The sequence below is a fragment of the Halichoerus grypus genome, chromosome 10 (genome assembly GCF_964656455.1).
Source record: "Halichoerus grypus chromosome 10, mHalGry1.hap1.1, whole genome shotgun sequence".
NCBI classification, from domain to species: Eukaryota; Metazoa; Chordata; class Mammalia; order Carnivora; family Phocidae; genus Halichoerus; species Halichoerus grypus.
This window is the reverse complement of record NC_135721.1, coordinates 127,451,879-127,473,612: the sequence shown is the minus strand read 5'-3', so window position 1 is coordinate 127,473,612 and position 21,734 is coordinate 127,451,879. Positions and strand designations below refer to the sequence as shown.

At 44.6% G+C, this 21,734-nt stretch overlaps 1 protein-coding gene across 1 annotated transcript in view; it reads left to right on the top strand.

Annotated features, from left to right (window-relative positions):
- B4GALT5 (beta-1,4-galactosyltransferase 5) overlaps positions 1–21,734 on the top strand; it is a 75,258-nt gene that overhangs the window by 48,949 nt on the left and 4,575 nt on the right. Inside the window, exons 2-7 of the mRNA XM_036064647.2 lie at positions 6,038–6,172; positions 16,039–16,152; positions 17,066–17,190; positions 18,158–18,274; positions 18,917–19,104; positions 19,808–19,930. Coding sequence (XP_035920540.1) covers positions 6,038–6,172; positions 16,039–16,152; positions 17,066–17,190; positions 18,158–18,274; positions 18,917–19,104; positions 19,808–19,930 — 802 coding nt within the window. The remainder of the gene's footprint in view (positions 1–6,037; positions 6,173–16,038; positions 16,153–17,065; positions 17,191–18,157; positions 18,275–18,916; positions 19,105–19,807; positions 19,931–21,734) is intronic.

Here is a 21,734-nt window from a genome sequence, read left to right as displayed (position 1 = left end):
GTGCATCTTCTGGGTTCCAGACACACTCTTCTAGCCACCAGGGGTATAGCTCTTTGCCCTCATGGAGCTCACATTCTTGTAAGGGTGGTAACAGTAGACAAGACAAGTAAGAAAATGTGTAGTATGTCAAATGGGAAAATAAAGCAGGGAAGGCAGATTGGGCTGCGTGTGTATGTGCATGTGTGCGTGTTGGGGGTGTGTGCGTATTGGGGGTAAGACATAGATCTTCATGAGTGGTCAGGAAAAGAAAGTCTTTCTTTTTCTCCTTGTAGTTTACCAAGGCAGATGTAACAAACATGAAGAATACACATGTGTAGGATAAAAAAATTGTGCACTCTTTAAGTGTATAGGATCTTGTAATTTTGTCTTTTCCTCAAATTATTTTGCTCCTCATCTGGGATGTCAGATCTCATTATCTTGTGAGGAATTTTTATGAGTCAGAGTCATTTATTAATGTGTGTGTTGGAGTGAAAATCATTTACCTGATTCATATGGATATGGGGGCTGACCAGAATTCTAATGGAGAGGAGAGCGTATGTCTTCTGGTTGGGAGACCCAGGGATTCGCTCCCACAAACGCTCCAGTTAAAGCCATGGCCCAAGGCTGCTTACATTGGCACCTGGATGGAAATTTCCAATTATGCAAACCTGAATGGGGCTTACTTTCCTCCACTACATTATGGTCGTAAGAGATCCCTCAGCCCAGATACTGGGGCTAGATAATAATTATAGTTTCTCATGAAAGTGTAAAAAAGTTATTAGTAAGCCTGAGTTAGTAGTAAATGTTATTTTAGCATTTATCACCCTGCATTATAATTTCTTGTTGTGTCTGTACCTTACTGTGGCCTAGTCCTGCCTGTAAAAAGTACCCAGGAAAGCAGGTGCTCCGTAGCTACTTATTGACACGATGGAGGACTTAGCCACTGTGTGCCAATTTAAATTAGGGTTTTTTAGCTGTGATTCAGCCACCGTTGATCAAGATCATACTATTGGAAAGTACTGTTTTCCCAAAAGCTCATCAAAATGTTAGGGAACACCTGATTTCACCTCTCTCTGGTTTTTGACTTTGCTGACCATGTGACCTTGGGTAAATGACTTCTGTGACTTCCTTATCTACATAAAAAAATTGCGATGATATCTACCTCACAAAGATGTGAATTTTAGATGAGATAATTTAGATTGAAAGCAATGTGTGTGTGCATATGCACTTCCTAGTTTAGGCCAGAGCCGCACGCTAAATTTAGTGGCAGGACTTTTAATGGGGACATTTGTAAGGTCCTATAGTCTGAGCTATATGACCAGCTGCATGAGCACAGAAGAGGAAGGGAGCAGCTTTAGCAGCCCGTATCTGGAAAGATTGAGGATTTTTGACTCCAGCAGTCTTCATGTGAATCAGTGTGGTGTGACTCCTGTTTGTCAATGACAATTCAGTAATTCCCAGGTGATTACCTGCAGGTAATGGAAAATTCTAAATTCTATTAATAGAAATACCTAAAACAGAATTTCCCAAAGTTCTGCAGAGAATCACTTGTTGTTGCCAGTTATCATCAGAGGAAATGGGGCTGGTTTGGGAAGTGGCCGGTTTTAGATAATTGAACATTGTTGGAGAATTTCTTTGGCCTTGTGTTACCTGCATTGTGAGTCTCCAAGAGGGGGTCGAGGGGACCACTTTGTAACAGATGGAACAGGGTTGCTGGTGGTCCTGCTTGTTTCTGAGCCCATCAAACTGCACCCGGACCGTTTTGTCAGCGTGGCACCACCCTCTGTCAGGTGTAGACTGCCAGGCTTGTATCCAGAGGCCAGCAGCCAGGATGCAGAGGGGCACACAAAGGAAGCAGGGCTGCCTAGCCTTGAGGGGCAGGAGAAGGTTATTAGGTGGGTTGAGGTGAGGGTGCAGGGAGATTGAAAATGCTGTCCTTGGCTATCCTAGGTGGGGGAAAGGGATTTGACTGTTCGTTCAAGAGGTGGAATGAGAACCAGTGGGTAAAAGTGATTGGGAAACATTTTGGACCGAACCCAAAGTAGGATTTTCTAAGAAGATGGCTGTGTTTTACATACTGACTCCGTCTTCTTGGAAGGCACAGTTTTGGGGTTGGTGTGGAAGCATTAAATGGTGGTGAAGGGGCGCCTGGGTGGCTCAGTTGGTTAAGCGACTGCCTTCGGCTCAGGTCATGATCCTGGAGTCCTGGGATCGAGCCCCGTGTCTGGCTCCCTGCTCAGCGGGGAGTCTGCTTCTCCCTCTGGCCCTCCCCCCTCTCATGCTCTCTCTATTTCATTCTCTCTCTCAAATAAACAAATAAAATCTAAAAAATAAAAAATAAAAAAAATAAATAAATGGTGGTGAAAAGTGTCCTTTAAAATCCCATCCAATGCTGAGTCTGTGAATTTGTGATTATTTTCCTTTGTTTGGCAAAATTTATTTCCTCGGCCTTTTATTTTTTTCAGCGTTGTGCTAATTCCCGTAGATAATCACAAAAAGCATTAATAGGTGGTTTGTGTACGTTTGTTAGTTGAATGGCAAGACCAACACGTGAAGCAGTTGTTAGCCAACTGAGACAAAATACAAACAAGAGGCAAAATTCTGGTAATCTGTAACAGTACCGCAGAAATTCCAGAAGAGGAGGACTGAAGAAGGATGTGAACGGGGGGTTGAAAGTTTAATGAGATTTGCATGGCAGACAGGAGAGCAGAAGCCCCCGGATGGAAGGCTTTTGAGCAGGAGCAGTGTGGATAAATCTGTAATTAAGGAAAATCCATCTGGCAGCTTTGTGGAGGAGATAAAGATTGGAAAGCTGGCTCCTTAGCAGTAATCGTGTAAGCCATGTGGGTTCCTGAAATCTTTGAGGGAGAAGTTGTGGCTATAGCATGGATGAGCAAGGTCTTAAAGCTTAGTCCTTTGAGCACGGGTACACCTGGTGTAGGGTCCATTCTCAGCTGACCTTGGTGAAGCTGCATGGAGAAACTGAAGCCTAGAAATGGACTGTAAGTTGAATAGTATTGTCTCTTAGGAGAATTATGAGAATTAAATGAGATAATAATTAAATGCTCAATGAATGTTACTCATGGTTTATTATGTAGCTGAAGTTCTCTAGAGCCATGGTTCTGGAAGTGTCCTCAGACCCCCCACATTGGTATCACTTGTGAGCTTGCTACAGGTGCAAATTCATGGGCCCCACTTGGGATTCCAGATCAAAGAAAGGGAGAGGGGCCCCTGGGTGGCTCAGTTGGTTGAGCATCCGGCTCTTGGGGTCCTGGGATCAAGCCCCACGTTGCATGGTATGCTCAGTGGGGCATCTGCTTGTCTCCCTCTCCCTTTACCCCTCCCCCTGCTCTCTAAAATAAGTTAATAAATCTTTAAAAAGGGGAGGAAGAATTTAAAAGAGGGGCCAACAACAGTGTCCTTACAGAAGATAAACGTACCCAGAAGACTGAAATTTAGGGGAAGGGAAGTAGTATGTTTTTTGCAGGGCCCAGCTAACAGCCTTACATGCAATGTTTAATGAATATTTGTTTTCATATTTTTTTTTTAAGTTTTATTTGAGAGAGTGAGCGAGAGAGAGAGCGAGCACATGAGCAGGGGCAGAGGGAGAGGGAGAAGCAGGCTCCCCTGCTGAGCAGGGAGTCTGACGCAGGGCCTGATCCCAGGACCCTGGGATCATGACCTGAGCCAAAGGCAGCCGCTTAACCTACTGAGCCACCCAGGCGCCCCATTGTTTTCATATTATTGAAGACAGCTGGTTTAGTATTATGTTGGGGATGGAAGGAAGATTTCAGGGCAGTTATATACAATATGTATAATGTACATATTCTATAGCCCAAATGATAAAAAAATACCATGAAACATTAGAAATTTGATATTGGTTGGAGTTTAAATCTGTTTAGGGATATTTCTAGACTGCCTGCCTCCTGTGACCTGTGCTGTCTGTCTGCTGTAGATCAAAACTGGGATGTGACTCTTGCTTTCAGAGGCTTCACAGAGTTACACTTTTTTAAGAACTTGAAGCTGTCTTTTCCTATAACTTTTCTGGCCATAGAGAATAAATATTCTATCTGATCTCTTCTCTGCCGCTGTCAGAGGTTAACGTGTGGTTGTCTTCCAGTCGGTCGGTGCAAGGCCTACTCTGAAACCACTTCATTTCTGAAAGCATTATAGACATTAATTTTTTTTTGTTTATTATTTTATGGCTCAGGATATACCTTAGAGATCATTTAAATCCTTTGCAAGATTTTATGTCCCTGTTTAATGTGGGCCACCTGGGGTTTTCATGGAGAATTGTGCCAGTTGGTCTGTCCCCATCCCCAACCCTGTCACAGTTTAAGCACCAAACAGAGTAGCTTGAAATAAAGTAAATTGACGTCTGTGCTTCATCCATTTAGTCATTATTTACTGCCTATTGTGTGCAGGACACTGTGGATAATAATGATGAAGTGGTGTCAATAAAATATGCCTCGTGGAAGAGCCAGGACAGCCCGAGGCCTCGTGTATCGAGCCTGGCAGAGTGGCCCAGGCGGTTGGTAGCGTACCTGCCTGGGGCCTGGTTGGACGGCAGCCAAGTGTTCAGATGATCTCCAGCACACACCGGAGTTTGGATGTGTAAATGTGTGCCACCCCTGAGGGACACCCCTCTTCTACAGTGGTGAAGAGAAAAGAGGGTAGATTAGAATGGCTGGTTAAGAAGTTGTGTTTTGATGGGACGCCTGGGTGGCTCAGTCTGTTAAGCGTCTGCTTTCAGCTCAGGTCATGATCCCAGGGTCCTGGGATCGAGCCCCGCATAGGGCTCCCTGCTCAGCGGGGAGCCTGCTTCTCCCTCTCCCTCTGCCTGCCGCTCTGCCTACTTGTGCTCTCTCTTTCTCTCTGTCAGATAAATAAAATCTTTTAAAAAAATTATAAAAATTAAGAAAAGTTGTGTTTTGAAACCTTGTAATTTCTTGAAAATGAATGGCATAGTGTTTGAGATGGCAAGGGGGCATACAGGAACCATACTAACTCTTTGTGACTCCCTAGTTTCCCATCTCAGAGACACTTCAGAAAAACACGAGTGGAGATCATTCCCCAGAGATGATGATGACCGGTTAATCTGAATAATTATTTGTTAAGAGTAAATTTTTTGTTTTGTTTTGCTTTTATTAAAACATAGTTGAGGGGCGCCTGAATGGCTCAGTCGTTAAGCCTTCGGCTCAGGTCGTGATCCCAGGGTCCTGGGATCGAGCCCCTCATTGGGCTCCCTGCTCCCCCTGCTTGTGTTCCCTCTCTCGCTGTCTGTCAAATAAATAAGATCTTTAAAAAATAATAATAATAAAATATAGTTGACATATTTGTCGCAGGTGTGCAATGTAATAGTTCAGTATTTGTATATATTATGAAGGGACTATGTTTCAGTTGACACTTGGATCAAGTTGCGTGTTCTTTTCCCATTGCTTTGGGCTTTCGGGCTGAGGTGGGTGGGTAGTCAGACCGATGACAGTCTCTCATTATCTTCTTGTCTCCCCAAATCCCCCAAAGAAAGGTAGCTGGAGCCTTATTAGTCCACCACTTTCAAAGGTTGCCAAGACCAGATCTGGACCTAAATGTTTCTAGTGGGCAGAGTGGACAGTGATTTCCTTTCTCTGAGTAGAGCCAGTGAGTGTTGAGAAGGTCACCTTAAAGCAAGATGAGATCTTTTTTAAGTGTTTTAATCCAATCCATAAAGTTTTGTGATCATCACAGTGATAGAATACAGATTGGATATTTGAAGACCTGGTGGAATACAACTTTTGTAATTATGGGTTTTTTTTTTCCTAAAACTGCTGAATATTGACAGAAATTCCCCTTAGTCCTACTGAGCTACCCAAGAAATGTTGGTAACCTGGAAACATCGAGCCCAGAATGGAAAATAGAGTTAAGGCATTTTGGGGTTTTAGAACTGAAAAGTTTTTTTTCCTTTTCTTTTCTTTTTTTTTTTAAAGAAAGAAACCCCAAGTATGTGTGTTTGTTTTGTTTTGCTTTAATGATTGTTTTTGAATTCACCTCTTTTTCCCTCCCCTTCTGTTCTCCGCAGTGAACACCTACCTCTTCATGATGCAAGCTCAAGGCATTCTGATCCGGGACAACATGAGAACAATTGGCGCTCAGGTTTATGAGCAGGTGGTTCGGAGTGCTTATGCCAAGAGGAATAGCAGCATGAATGACTCAGGTATATTTTTAGTAAAGAGGTGGTCTGATTAGAATGTCTGTTCCCCACAGAGGTAAATTTGGTTTGAATAATTATTTTTGATGGAGAAAAGTGCATTGTAAAAGAAGGTTTGGCTGAGTCTTACCTTATTACTAAAAAAGAGACTCTTGCAAAATGAATCCTTGTTCGTTTTGCTAACAGTATGTTAAGGGTGGCCAGATGACTCCAGTTTTGCTCCTAAGACTTTTCAGGGTCGGGGAGGTAAGAAATACCTTCTAAGACCCCGTTTTTCAGTGCACTAGCCTCCAAGAGGGTACCGAAATTAAGCTTGTGTTTAGGACACAAGCAAAACAGGAGCACCAAAAGCTGTTTCTGGAAATACTTTGATTTCAAAAATAATGTTCCACACAGCCAGACTTCCTTCTGCTTACTTACTGTGGGGTTCAACACTGGGGGTGGGTTGGTTACCTGTGGGGGTGGTAGCGGTCCGTAGTGTTTTCAGAGCAAATCTGGCCCTGGTCGCCGCACTGGGAGAGTTGCTTCAACTCTCTTCTTCCCATCGGACTCTCCTCAAATTTGGTCAGTCCAGTAGGACTTGTTTACCTCGTTGTTTACGGATGCTTCGAGGCTTAACAAATTTCTACTTCATAGTAATCACGGAATCTCGGACAGTCTCCACAAATTAAAAAAGCAATTTAATCATTTACCTGGTTTACCTTCCCTCGTCAGGTGTGGTTTTCATCCTGTGGTTTAATTCCAGCTACGTGACTGAGTTTGGTGGTCGGAATCATTCAGCTTTGCAGAAAGCTTTTCAGACTATTTAGCTAAAGACAGCAATGACAGACACAAGAGTGAACATTTCTGCCTTCTCAATCTTCGGAGCTTTTACCTGTGGCTTTTATTATGTTATAAGCACTAATTATATAAAGAGGAAAAAAAAACACAGAGGTTAGATGGCTTGCCTAACATTATATTAAAAGAACTTGTTCCTGAATCATGGTTTTGACTCTAACTATTTTTATAAAGGCTAAACACGGCAAGTGCTTCACCTTTGAAAGCCATCTTTTTTGTCTCTCTTTTTAACTCCTCCAAAAATTGAACATAGGAAGTATTTCCACATGGTTAAATGGGACAGTCATGCGGCTTCTCCTGTCTGGCCAGGGATGATTTTTATTTAAAAAATAGATTCTGAGATTTTATTTTGCTAAGCATTTATGATTTGCCTTTTATTTCTTTTTTTTTTTTTTTTTAAGATTTTTTATTTATTTATTTGAGAGAGAGAGAACGAGAGACAGAGAGCATGAGAGGGGTTAGGGTCAGAGGGAGAAGCAGACCCCCTGCCGAGCAGGGAGCCCAATGCGGGACTCGATCCAGGGACTCCAGGATCATGACCTGAGCCAAAGGCAGTCGCTTAACCAACTGAGCCACCCAGGTGCCCGCCTTTTATTTCTTTAACTGAGAACTGGTGTGCTTTCCTGTGGCTCCTTACTGATTTCACTCAAGCCTAGTGCAGTATTATAAAATGAGTATAGTTTAAGAAATACTCTTTCCTCTTTTCTTCTGTAGTAAGTTCTGCAGTTGTCCAGAGCTCACTATAGAATGTGAAATTGCTTTGCAAACATTGCAAATGAGAATTCTGTGGTGCTTGGGATCTCAGGAGAAAGCATTGTCTCTCAAAGGGAAATGGAATCCCTGAAAGAACTGACCACATCCTCGTTTATCTTCAGTCTGCCCTGCTGGCCGACTTAGCAACAAAGGAGTATAGTTAGCAAACCGAAGCTTTAATACTTCCTTTCTTCTTGTTTGCAAAGAGCAAGGGTTTGACTTTTCAGAGCTTTTCGGCCAAATTGTGGCTTCAGGGGACAATTACCTGAGCTCTGACCCAGACCTGGAAGAGGAACCGGATGAGCGCCTGAAGTCATGGGAGAAGGCTGAGCACACTTTTGTTTCCTCATTCATCGTGTGTGGCATTAGGTTTTGCAAACAATCCCCTCACACATTGTCTCCCTTGACTCCAGCATGGCCCTGTCGGGTAGGCAGGATTTTATGTGACTTCATTCCTTAGGTGTAGTACAGATAATGGGGGGGGTGGGTTTGGAGTGACTGGGTCATGTGTTCCCTGAACCCCGCCCTGAACCTGCTTGTCATCGTGTGCTGAAACTAGGGAGTCCTTTGACTGCTTCTCCAGAGCTCTTTCCCCTGATGAGTCAGGAAAAAGGAACGTTTGTGCTGCCGTGACATTTATCCTGTCCAAGTGTTCATGCCTCTCCAAGGTCAGATGATGCTAGGACTTCCATCTGGGCATTTGGCGAAGTAGTCTGTCCTTTCTCAGAAGTTAGAGGGGCACAAGCAGGATCCCGTCCCTCCACAAGCACAGGATCTCACTAACTCCCCCACGGGTGGTTGTCCTTGAAAACCAAGCACCAAGTGAGTTGTGCCCTTGGAAGGCATATCCAGGAGGGACCCGTTATTATTTGACTTAGCATGTGTTTATTTTCAAATTATCATGCACTGTAATAATTTTTCCCAGCATCCCTCTGGTTGGAATAATCATCCATTTTGTGTTCATGGTGTCTATTTCCCTCATAAATTGGAAGTCTTTGCCATCAGGCTTTGCTATCATGTTTGCTCTGTGCTGGACACGTAACTTGCATTGCCTCGTGGACTTGTCGGGAACTCAGTAGGGTAACTGCTGTGTCCCCACTGGATGAGAATGTGGAGGCACCCAGGAGTCTCGGCCGGGGTGTGGCTGCAGGGTTGGGCCTGCTGACCTCTGGATCCCGGCAGCGTCTTCATGGTCTCTCCCGTCTGCGTAGCCCCGGCGCGTTGTACACTGCCTAGCGCGTAGGCCATCAAGAAGTGGTTTTTGAGTGCGTGAGTGAATAGATTTAACAAGAAAACATTTTAAGTGTTGTGACCTAATTCCGAGATTACCATCTTAATTGGCTTCTGTGTTGTTGGCACATCCTTGGGGAGTGGGTATTAAAGAGGAAATGTTATTTCATTGGCGGTGTATCCAGTGAAAACCCACCATTTTTATTCGTTTCGAAGCAGTTCTCTGCCTGGCAGCGTCAGAGAGGGCACGCTGGACTTGAAGCTGCTGAGATAATTGGGTGACTGTCATTTCTGACCCGACCACTCCCACCAGCAGCCACCAGGGGCTTGACAAGGATAGCAGGACTGAGGTGGTCCTTGGGCTCTGCTGCCCCACCCTGGACACAGTGCTGGGGGTGCACACCCACACTCAGTGGCCTTCATTAGGCCAAGTGTAGCTGAAAAGCTCCGTGTGACATAAGTAATGCTAGCTTTCTTTACCCTTGAAAGTTAAAGTGGTGATTGTCTAATAAGAATGCAGTTTAGGTGGGGCGCCTGGGTGGCTCAGTCGTTATGCGTCTGCCTTCGGCTCAGGTCATGATCCCAGGGTCCTGGGATCGAGCCCCACATTGGGCTCCCTGCTCTTCGGGAAGCCTGCTTCTCCCTCTCCCACTCCCCCTGCTTGTGTTCCCTCTTGCTGTGTCTCTCTCTGTCAAATAAATAAATAAAATCTTTAAAAAATAAAAAAAAAAGAATGCACTTTAGGGGATGAGGACTGTGAACCAGGAAATACACCTGATGTGATAACCTAGAGAAGAAGCTTCTTGTCACTGAAAGCCATGTGGGGTATGAGATCGGGAATCCGCAGAACTTCCTGTGAGCAGCGGGGGGGATGCTCAAAAGAACATTGGCATCAGAAGAAAACTCCCACTTAGGTTTTTTTTTATGTTATGTTTATTTATGTTTTTTAGTAATCGCTACCCCCACAGTGGGACTCAAACCCACCTGAGATCAAGAGTTGAACATTCCTCCGACTCAGCCAGCCAGGCGCCTCCCCCCCCCCAGCCACTTAGTTTTATAGTTAAGGCGAGTGGTTGGGTGGCCTGTCCTTTCTCATCCTTAAATATGAGTTTACAGGTGCCCTTCTACCTGTAACTTTCACCCAGAGGGAGATTTCTTACCTCTGTACACACGTGTGTACGCACATGCATGCAAACCTTCCCACAGCTTCGGCCCCAACTCTCTTGTAGTTTACATACTCAGAAAAATGTTCTCTTGCCCACATCCTTGGAAACAGAATTGTTGCTATAGGTGAATAAAGTGAATAAAGTCATTGCTAGGGTGCTTTGTAATATAGTCAATGAGCTAGATATTCTTACCCTCTTTCCCTCTGGTTTTTAGGTGCTTAGTCCATAGTCTTCCTTACGTCCACTCACCCAGCAGTACAGGGTCATCCTTAGGTGTGCTAACTTGTGAAAAATGCTAATTCTATTTTACAGATATTTGTTCTGATGACATCATTCTAGCATATATAAGTTTGCACATTTTCTAAGCAGAGAGGGAAGTGTTTGGTCTTTTCTCAAATGGAAGGGGAAGGTGGTGGTCCTTCCTGGAATCTCTTGCTCCGCATTTCCCAGTCCCTGCCCCACTGGATTTGGTAAGATAAGGGAGAAGGCAGATTTTTGCTACCCCTGTGTATTGGGGTAGTCACATCAACCCCAGTGCATCTGAAAACCCCCGCCAAGGTGGGGCTTTAAAAAATAGCAAAGCCTGCACCCCACCCCCAGAGGTTCTTGTTTAATTAGTCTGGGAAAAAGCCTGGGCATTATTAGGATTTTTAAAAGCCTCGTAGATGATCTAATGTGCAGGCGTGGCTGCTGAACCATTGGTGTAAAGCAAAGTTGAATCATCAGGCCATCTGAATTTGTAGGTAGGAAGGATGTCTGTTGATTTTCCTTTTTATAAATGGAGAAACAGTGCCTTCTTTGCCCTTCTACCTCCCTTGCTGGGAGGACATGTCCTGATTTAAAATAGATTACACTTAAATTAAAAAATAAAGCCATGGCCATAGAAATTCAGCAGGCTCGCTTTATCCTTGCAGCTGCTCCCTCGTTCAGTAGGGACACGCTGAGGAAGAGGAAGAGGAAGGGGTGCCTGGCTGGCTCTGTGGGAGTAACATGCGACTCTTGATCTCCGGGTTATGAGTTCGAGCCCCACGCTGGGTGTAGGAATTACTTTAAAAATAAAATCTAAAAAAAAAAAAAAGGAGAAGAGTAAGAGGAAGGAGCTGTCATTGGGACGTGCCCATTTCTGGGCAGCTGGGGAGGAGAGCTGGTACCCCACAGAAACCACGCAGCGTTACCAGGTCACGAGCAGTTAATTTCTTCTGCCTCTTCCACTTCTTTAAAAGGTTTCTGCTGGTGAGAAAGCAGATTTCAATTGCATTTTTATGTAAAGAATTTAAAATTAGAAATGAGGAAATGAAGGTTTTTGTTGGGGTGGTTTTCCCCTCGAGGTGTAGGGCAAGGCTACTGCCACTTGGAAGTTGTGTGTTTGTGGGGTCTATAAAAAATGATTTCATTAATTTAGTAATCAGAAGAAAAATAAGTGGTGCTGATTTTGTCTTGTTTTGTTTTATGCTGGTTGTTACTAGGCTTATTAATGTTTGAAGGGAGTAGAAAAGGCTTTATCTGTGTCTTCACGCAAACCCCCAAAGGTAGGATCATTGAGGCTAGAAAGTGTCTTGTCTCTTCTACATGTTAGTTTTTTGCTTTTGTTTTTATTTTTTTTTTTAAGATCTTTATTTATTTGACAGAGAGACAGTGAGAGAGGGAACACAAGCAGGGAGAGTAGGAGAGGGAGAGCAGGCCTCCCCCTGAGCAGAGAGCCCGATGTGGGGCTCGATCCCAGGACCCTGGGATCATGACCTGAGCCGAAGGCAGACACCTAACGACTGAGCCACCCAGGTGCCCCTGTTTTGTTTTTTTTAAAGATTTTATTTATTTATTTGACAGACACAGCGAGAGAGGGAACACAAGCAGGGGAGTGGGAGAGGGAGAAGCAGGCTTCCCGCCAAGCATGGAGCCCAATGTGGGGCTTGATCCCAGGACCCTGGGATCACGACCTGAGCCAAAGGCAGACGCTTAACGACTGAGCCACCCAGGCACCCTGTTTTTGTTTTTGTTTTTACTTCTTATTTCCTATTTAGGTTGTAGTTCTAAGGCTTGGTTCTGTCATTGCCCAGAATTATTATTCTCTTCTTCTGTGGCTTTTTTTTTTTTTTTTTTTTTGCTTATGAAAATGCTATTATAATGCCTCTGGGAATTTCTTCTCTTTCGGAGGCAAATGTAGTTACTGTGATGCTATTTTGGAGCAGCTTCTCCCTCCGCACATGTGCATATCTCAAAATACACCTTTTCTAGTACACATGAAAACTTTTCTTAAAGAGAATCATTTGTATATTTATACACACACACACATACACATATATAATTAAGAAGCAAAATCAGAATTATCCAGAGTAATGATGAGTATCGGAGGTTCTTGACGTAGGTTTTTGAAGTGTTAATACCTTCAAGAAGGATCAATTTAGGACAGGTTTGCATGTACGAACCGAGGACTTTTGGGCTAATTTCTGTGTAAATGTAATTTTGCCTTTAGGGTTTATGCCGGCTCTGATTATGTCTGTCTAATGCAGGCTTGGTGTTTTTTCAGGAAAGCTACCGCTGCAAAGGACAGAAAGCATTCTGTTCCTCTCCTCCCCTGTTAAGAGACTTAATTCTCTTCCAGTCGACTCGCACTGAGTTGTATCCTGTGGGCCCTTGTAGAGCAGACAGCGTGTGCCTGTATGACAGGATTCACCGTATTTATTAGCCGTGGATTCTTGGAAACCCTCTCACAGTGTTGGCTTAAAAAATATCTGAGTTGAAGATTGTAGAATTCTCCGGTGCAAAAACGAGTTTGAATAGGAAGTTTTAATTTTCATAGAATCCGCATGAATCCCAAAGGGGATTGGTGAGAGAGATTTTAATACTCTGAAAAAATAGTACAGCGTACTGGAAAGATCACTAACCCAGAGTTTAGTCGGGTCTCTGTTGTACAGTAGCCAAGTCTCCTTATACCAGTTGTGTATATGGTGCCCTGGTTTCTTTATCTGTAAAAAAAATAAGAAGTTGGAGGGCCCCCTTCATGCAGATTCCCTAGGAAGAAGGCATCCGCTTCACACTCTTAAAGCCCCACTAAAATGACAGTAAAGAGGGGGTGTGTGTGCACGCACATGTTTGCATGCCATGTGTGTGTGTTCAGTGGCATAAACCCCAGAGAATGAAGAGAACAAGAAGTTGGAAGTCGGAAAGCAGACAGACTAGTGATACAGGGCTCAACAGATCTAAGAAAATGGACTGCTGATGTGGCCGCAGGGAAAGCCGCTACCCCCCCAGAATCCCCCAGAAGCTCAGGAATTAGCAGTGTCACGTACTTTTGCAGATAAGAATAAAAGTGGCAACTAAGATAAAAATTGGTTGAAAGCTATTTAAAAAGCAGTCGGATACCCAGGTCCTTTCCCCATCCTGGCAGAGGACTAGAGACTTGATCACCCTCAGGGATGGTGAAACAGGGGCCCCTCAACTTGGGGGCTCCTGGCTTGGCCTAGGTGCCCCCAGCCCCTTTCTTCTCTTCTGTCCCAGTGTGCTTATAGCAAGGACTGCACCCTCCTGGCAGGAGGTTAGAATAGAGTGCTCTGGGGGCACCTGGCAGGCTCAGTCAGAGCTTGCGACTCTTGATCTAAGGGTTGTGAGTTCGAGCCCCACGTTGGCAGTAGAGATTACTTAAAAAAAAAAAAGAAAAAAGAATAGCATTCTCTGGGGAATCTGATTGGATCAAGAAGACCCTAGGATACACTAGAGGCTTCCAAACCAGACTTCTGGCCAGAACACTCTATAATGAAGAACCTCAATCTAAGCCCTTCCAGTTAGCTGGTTAGTGCCCCACTCTTTTTTTTTTTTTTTTAAAGATTTTATTTATTTATTTGACAGAGAGACAGTGAGAGAGGGAACACAAGCAGGGGAGACACAAGGGAGAGGGAGAAGCAGGCTCTCCGCTGAGCAGGGAGCCTGATGCGGGGCTCAATCCCAGGACCCTTGGATCATGACCTGAGCCGAAGGCAGACGCTTAACGACTGAGCCACCCAGGCGCCCAAGGGCCCCACTCTTAAATATTAGTAGGTGACCAAGGAGCACTGTGCTAGGGATCAAAACAAACAAGCCTCAGCAAACTGAGAGAAGAGGCTATGCTGGGAGAAGAAAATGCGAAACAGCTATCACGCGTTCTCAAGGGTGAGGGGAAAAGAATTGCAAACATGCAAAAAGAGTATATTGTAAGAAATGAATATTCAGAAAATAAAAAGGACTTTTTAAAATTAAAAAATAGCGTAAGTGAAAATTAAAAGAATGGCCAGGGGCGCCTGGGTGGCTCAGTTGGTTAAGCAGCTGCCTTAGGCTCAGGTCATGATCCTGGGGTCCTGGGATGGAGCCCCGCATCCAGCTCCCTGCTCTGGGGAGTCTGCGTCTCCTTCTCCCTCTGCCCCTCCCTCCACTCGTGCTCTCTTGCTCTCTCTCTCAAATAAATAAATAAAATTAAAAAAAAAAAAAAAAGATTGAAAAGATGAGAAAATCAGAGGACCAGGAGGTCCAACATCTAACTCATGTTTTCTGTTCTCCAGAAAGAGATTGCAGAATACAGAAGGGAGGGAGATCATCACCACAGTGATACCTCTAGTCCTGCCCCCAAATTCTAGAACAGGAGGACATGAATTTCTAGACTGTAAAGGTCGAATGGTTAACACAGTGGGTGAGAATAGAACTCAAAATAGAAATGTGACATTTCCTCAACCAAGAGAAAGTTCATCGCACTTTTAGAAAGAAATTCCGTCACCTTCACAAAGAGCCAGAGTTGGAATGGCTTCAGAATTAACAGGTGTAGGTGGAATCTGGAAGGCAGTGGGTAGCACTTGCCCAGTCCTCAGGGGGAGTTGTTTCCAGCCGAGCATTCTGTAAACCCAGCCACCCCATGAATCAAGTGAGAAAGAACAAAAACAGTCAGATGTACACGGTTTCACAACCACTTCCCATTCCCCCCTGCTTAGGAAGCTACTTGGAAGATGTGTTCCAGCAAGAAAAAGGGAGACATTGAAGCCAGGCACAGTGAGGTTTCACGCTGGTGAGAGGTGAAGGGAGTCTCTAGAACGTTGAGGAGGGGAGACCGCAGGGCGGCGTCTGCACAGCGGGCCCAGGGGAGAGCCGGTCTGGAAGACGAAGTTGAGAGCATGCCTGATGCTGGGGGACATCCTAAGAGCGACCGTAGTGGCAGAGGGCATGGTATTGAGTTAGTCGTGATGCCATATAAAACTAAGCATACAGAGAACCAGTCCCTTCAGGAAAAAACAAATTATGTAGGGAAAAACAAATTATGTGGGAAAAGAAAAGGAATCGTAACTTTGCACATTTCTCAGCTATGAATAGTATCTATAGAATAAATACTTCAGTGTAAATACTAAAGATGGGCCGAACCACAGCGACCATAGATGTTGGGAGACAGGAGGGTAAAAGGGGGTATGTGTGGTGGGGGCAGGGGAGGGAAGGAAGCAAAATCCACAGGCCCCACAGTGGGAAGTCAGTGGGTAAGATGTAAGCATCTGGAACAGCTGTATAGGAAGTAAATACTAAAGTAGTTGGCTAAAAGAAATGAAACTAGTTCCTGTAGAGAGTAAGACATGGGGGGAGCGGGGTGCTGGTTGTTTTTTTGTTTGTTTTTAATTACCTCATAGAGTTCTTCGACTGGACACTGAGTGCTTATAAAGCTGTAATAACAGTAAGAATAGAGACACTGGTTAAAATAGTATCATCTGGTTAACCTTTTTATTGATGGGTTCAAATTTTTAGCTCCAGTGAAGAGCTAGTCCAGAGTCCTGATTCTGCAAATGATGGTATCTAAGAAAAATGCTTTGGTAGGCCTCTGAGAGTTGCAGAATTGATGACCTGTGCCAGTCTGAGCTGTCTATTTCCTTCTCTCTCTAGATTATCCTCTTGACTTGAACCACAGTGAAACCTTCCTACAAACCACAACATTTCTTCCTGAAGACTTCACCTACTTTGCAAACCATACCTGCCCCGAGAGGCTCCCTTCCATGAGTGAGTAGAGCGTCCCCTGCTTTTCAAACTGACGTGTGTGTTTCTTTGATTAAAATGAAAGGGAGAGTATTCTCGATTTCTCAGGATGCCTCCCCTATGTGGAGAATAGAACAGGGATTTGGAACTGGAAACAGGGATTACAAAAGCTACTTGTGTCCTGACCCTTCTCCAGCCCTTCTGCAAGGTTGCCTGTGTTCCTGGTGCCATTTTCTACCATATTTTTCAGTCTTTCCTTTGCAGGTACCCCCTTCTCGGTGACTTGGGGTCTGTAAGATGTCCTAGAGAAAGTACAGGCAACCAGCTTTATCTTTTAGTATGAAAGATAAAATCCCACGCTGATTATAACTTGTTTGATCATACGACGAATGTGACTCTCTCCAAGTGCTGGTTCAGAAGAATTCTGGGGTCTTTTTCTCTCTTCATTCTTAGCGTCTCATGTGTAATCTGAAGCAATGGCAGGAAGCCCTTCTACCTTTTCCGTGCCTTTGGGCTTCTCGGACAGGGCCCCTTCTTCACTTAAGTCAGTGATGACAAGTGTTTGGGGTTTGGGCAGCATCACTCGGGATCACTGATGAGTGAATTGGGGCCCTGTGTCTGCTTGCCTCTGGAGCACGCAGAGAGGCTCCAAGCTTAGCCTCACTCTTTCCTCCTTCCTCTTTGAGAAGTTCAACTGCTGTTCCACTCAGTCTTAATTTCTCGACTTGCTGCTTTGCCCAGTACTAGTGATGAACTGAAATGCAGGGAGTTGCAAAGCAGGGGAAGCGCCTCCCATCTCTGTGAAAAACAAATCAGCTGAAAAAAAAAAAGCATTGAACCTCCCTAGAGAGTGAAACCCTGGTCATGGCGGGGGAACATTCTGACACTTTCTGGTCTCTTAATTCTTTTTATTCCCCCCCCCCAACTCTCTGTTCAGAGGGCCCAATAGACATAAACATGAGTGAAATTGCAATGGATGACATCCATGAAATCTTCTCTAAAGACCCAGCCATCAAGCTCGGAGGTCACTGGAAGCCTTCAGATTGCATGCCTCGATGGAAGGTAGGGTGTGGAGTCAGGCCTGAGGTGCTGGGAGGCCCACCTGGCCTTGCCATCCTTCCAAGGGTTCACGGACTGTGGTAATTCGTAATTTGCACACTATGACCCGATGCAGAGTATCTGCATTTGATGGAAACATTTCGGAGGCATGGGTTTCCTGAAGGACATTCTGTAGCCCCAGAAACGTGCATCGCTCCGATGACTGAGCAGGACCCTTTTGTCTTCTTCGTAGAATACTGGCTAAGCAAGGGGGAGGGTTCGTAGGTCTCGTGTGCCACATTTGTAAAAGCCATCTTCACAAATTCACTGCTTCATGCCTTTTTCGGCATTGTTACTATGAGTTTAGTGCAACAAAGAGCGGAGCTATCCAGCCCGACACTGAGAATTGCTTAGTGGTTTTCTGCATGACTCGAAGCCATCAGTATGTGGATCTGGCTCATGACACTGGCTTAAGTCCATTCTTTTAGCAAGTTATTTGTTCAAGTGCTTCTTCTGTGCCAGTCCTGCAATGAGCAAGGCAGATCTGGAAATAGGTGGGCATTTCCAGCCCATCTCTGGGATGTCATATCAATTCAATGACGAGCATTTAAAAAAAAATGTATATATATAAAAGATACATATATGTCAAGGTGCACTGCATGTCCTAAGGGGGAGTACTGTTTTGTGGAGTGCGTTTTAGTTGTGTGCGGGTCATGGTGTAGAATGAGTATCTTCCTCTGGGATGTGGTCTAGAGTGAATCCATTCAGCGGGCCGACTATGTACACAGTATGGTGTGTGTAAGAACAAAGTCCACTTACTTCCAAGGGTCTCCCTGCCAGCATAGCTTTTCATTTAGTGGAGGTCGAAGACAAGGCAGCCTTCCAGAACGCCCCAGGGGCAGGCTGGTCACGATTCTGTGGCAGTGTCCAGCTACGAAGTGGAGGTTGAGAGGATTAACGGGGCGGCGTCTTTTGCTGTGACCCCCTCCAGGTGGCGATCCTCATCCCTTTCCGGAACCGCCACGAGCACCTCCCAGTCCTGCTCAGACACCTGATCCCCATGCTTCAGCGGCAGCGCCTGCGGTTCGCGTTTTATGTGGTTGAGCAGGTGAGTGGCCTGTCCTTTCCTGTTCTTTCTGTTCTGAGGCAGCAGTTCAGAGTGCTCTCAGCCAGTCCATCCACCTTTGGAGTACGGAGCCAGTGAAACTGCGATCTTAGGATTGAGCTACCCAGAGGTGAAAGGAGGAGCAGAGAGCAGTTCTGGGCTTCTGGTTTGAGATGTTACTCAACACGGGCAGACTTGAGTGAGTCCAGGATGGAACTTTGTTTACTCTTGAATCAAGGCCGCTGGTGTGGTGCTTGAGCCAGATGTGCTTTGGGTGGCGTCTTTGGTGTCCAGACCCAGGAAATTCCCCTTAAGATAAGGAGCCACGGGTAGAAATGGCCTTACTCTTCTGTCCTCCCTTTATGGGGCTGGATACTTCTCCAAATGCTGCGATAGGTCAGATGCCTGCTTTCATGACAGTCTCGGGAGAGAGGAGCTTGGTCTTGTTACCCTTCTTATTTCTAAGGAAATCGAGGCCAGATGTCAAGTGGCTTGCGAGGCAGTGAAGAGCGTGCTGGCCAAGCGCACCTCTGGCTCGGTGATCTGTCCCAGTCAGGTTCATTAAAACTCTCCTTTAGGCAGGGCTGAGGCAGCGAAGATGTCGCTCCACGCGTCCTTTTAAAAATAAAGTTCTGCTTCTTTTAGGTTGGCACCCAACCCTTTAATCGAGCCATGCTTTTCAACGTCGGTTTTCAAGAAGCAATGAAAGATCTGGACTGGGACTGTCTTATTTTTCACGATGTGGATCATATACCAGAAAGCGATCGGAACTACTATGGTTGTGGGCAGATGCCAAGGCACTTTGCAACTAAGTTGGACAAGTATATGTATCTGTGAGTATCATTTCCTCTGGAAGAGGTTAAATCTAAAAGGATGCTGAGAGATGCAAAGATGGCAAAATCCAATTAGCTCCACCCCAGCGTGCATCGGCTGGCGAATGGATAAACAGAATGGAGCGCAACCACAGCACGGAACGCTATTAGGCAGTAAAAAGGGATGGAGTCCTGCTACATGTGGCCGGAGGGATGAACCTTTGAAAACACTGGTTTGTGAAAGAAGCTAGTTACCAAAGGCCACATGTTGCATGATTGTGCTCCTGTGACTTGTCCAGAATCGGCAAATCCATAGAGACAGAACAGCGGTTGCTTCGGGTTGCAGAGTGGGAATGAGGAGTGACTGATGGGTTCAAGGCTCCTTTTTGGGGTGATGAAAGGTATTAAAATGGATTGGGGTTCATGGTTGCACAACTCCATGAATATCCTAAAAATGATGGAATCACACACTTTATAAATGGGTGAATCATTTGGAACGTTAGTTATGTTTCAGTAAAGCTGTTACGAAACAAATCAATTCGAGAAAGATGCAGTTCCCCACAAAGGTCGATGCGTCTCAGTGCATGGAAATGGTTGCAGGTGGTTGAGGGCAGTAGGCGCTGTGTCGTGTAGGACGCGGTTCTCCAGTGCCACGGTGGCCCTCCCCAGGGGAAGAAACCAGCCTTCGATTCCCAGATGGTTCAAGCTGTGTGTCTCCTTCTAGGCTTCCTTACGCCGAGTTCTTTGGTGGAGTGAGCGGCTTAACAGTGGAACAGTTTCGGAAGATCAATGGCTTTCCGAACGCTTTCTGGGGTTGGGGTGGAGAAGATGACGACCTGTGGAACAGGTACTCCCCTCTTCCAGTTTCCGGGGCCTTCTAGAAATGCCACCTTCGGCTCCCCAGACCAGAGCCACACAGGGGGGATGGGGTGCAAGCCATGTAGGTAATGTGAAACGTCCTAGTAGCCACGTTTAAAAAGGTTAAAAAAAGACTTTTTGAGATGGAATTCATTTTAGTGTAGTAATAAAACATGCCAATAGTATATTTATCACAATATATCAAAAATAATATCATTCCAACATATAATCAATATGAGAAACTTCACATTTATTGTTTCTCTTACAATATCTTTGAAATCTGGTATTATTTTAAATTCGTAGCACATTTCACTGAAACCTCCCCAAACCAGAGGTCATGTATTAGTGATAGGTGTACACAGATTTATCTATACTATCGGATAAGGCTTGTATTACACAAGTTTGTGAGAATGATGCTGTATTTGAGTAGTGTAAACTAATCTTTTTACAGACTAAGTAAATAGTAACCTAATAAGGAACAAATAAGCAAAAGAATCTCCACCTTGTATCTGTTGACTTTCTAGATGGGCTTTAAAAAAGAAAGTTACATGTTGCTTTTTAATTACAAAGTAATACTTGCTGGTAAAAATTCAGATAATAAAGGTGCATAAACCAAAGGGTATAATTCTTAATCCCCATTGCTGTGCTGTCTTGTTCCCAGGAAGTAGTATTTTAACAGGGCTGTTTCTTTCTCTGCTTCTTTGTATTCATATACAAACAACCCAGACCCATCCCTTTTCCCCTCCCAACCATTTTAATACAGAGAGAGCCACTTCATTATCTTTAACAATTGCATGGTTTTCCTTTATGGAGATACACAGTATTTTATTTTAATCCTCTCCTGTCAATGAACATTGTTTACAATTTTGAATATCCTTGTTCACGTGTGCAAATAGCTCTTCAGATTAAATTCCTAGCTGTGGAACTGCCAAGTCAAGTAAATGCTCTTTTAAATTTGCATAGTTATCATCAGGATTTCTCCCCAAAAGAGATCGCAGAAAGAGTCCAAGCAGCGGTGCATCAGCATTCCCGCTTTCTCACATCACCGCCAACATTGGTTATAGACAACCTTTTGCGTTTTGCTACATTTCAGCCCTTCAGCAGCCATGTGTGGCTCGAGGCTGCCTGTACTGGACAAAGGAGCTCCAGACAATTCTTTCTCAATCTGAGAGGTAAAAATGGCATCTCATCCTCTTAATTTGGGTTTCTTAGGAACCTAGTGAGGATGAACAGCTTTTCCATAAACATAACTGGTTTGACTGGTCCTTGAATCCAGTTGAGCTCTCCCAGGATATCTGTCATAATTCTCAGCTCGAGCTCTCCCCAGCTCAGCAGGAGCCCCCGGGCGCAAGAACAGGAGCTGTTTCTCCCCAGTGCCCTGCACAGTTCCCAGGCACACAGTAGGCGTTCTCTATATATTTATCAAATCAGAGCGAGAACACATTTCCCAGTATCAAAAGGAGAGTGTAATTTGGAGTCGAGAGGAGGATGTTGAAATAATATTCTCCGAAGTTTTAAAATGTGAAGACAACCATAGATTTCATGTAGATATCCAAAGTCTACCTCCATGTATTAATTATTTCTTACACCCCTATCAAGTTTCCAGTAAATCCAGCTTGTGAAATTCTGTCTTTATCACATTAAGGATAAATAACCAAATACCTCCTTAAGTTCTGCTTTCCTCCTAGTGATGTGAAATTTTACATCGAGATCAGAGGACATCATACAAATTAGTTCATCTCCCTGGTGATGGGGGAGGTGGGCAGAATCATTAAGTTCATAAGCAGGGAAAA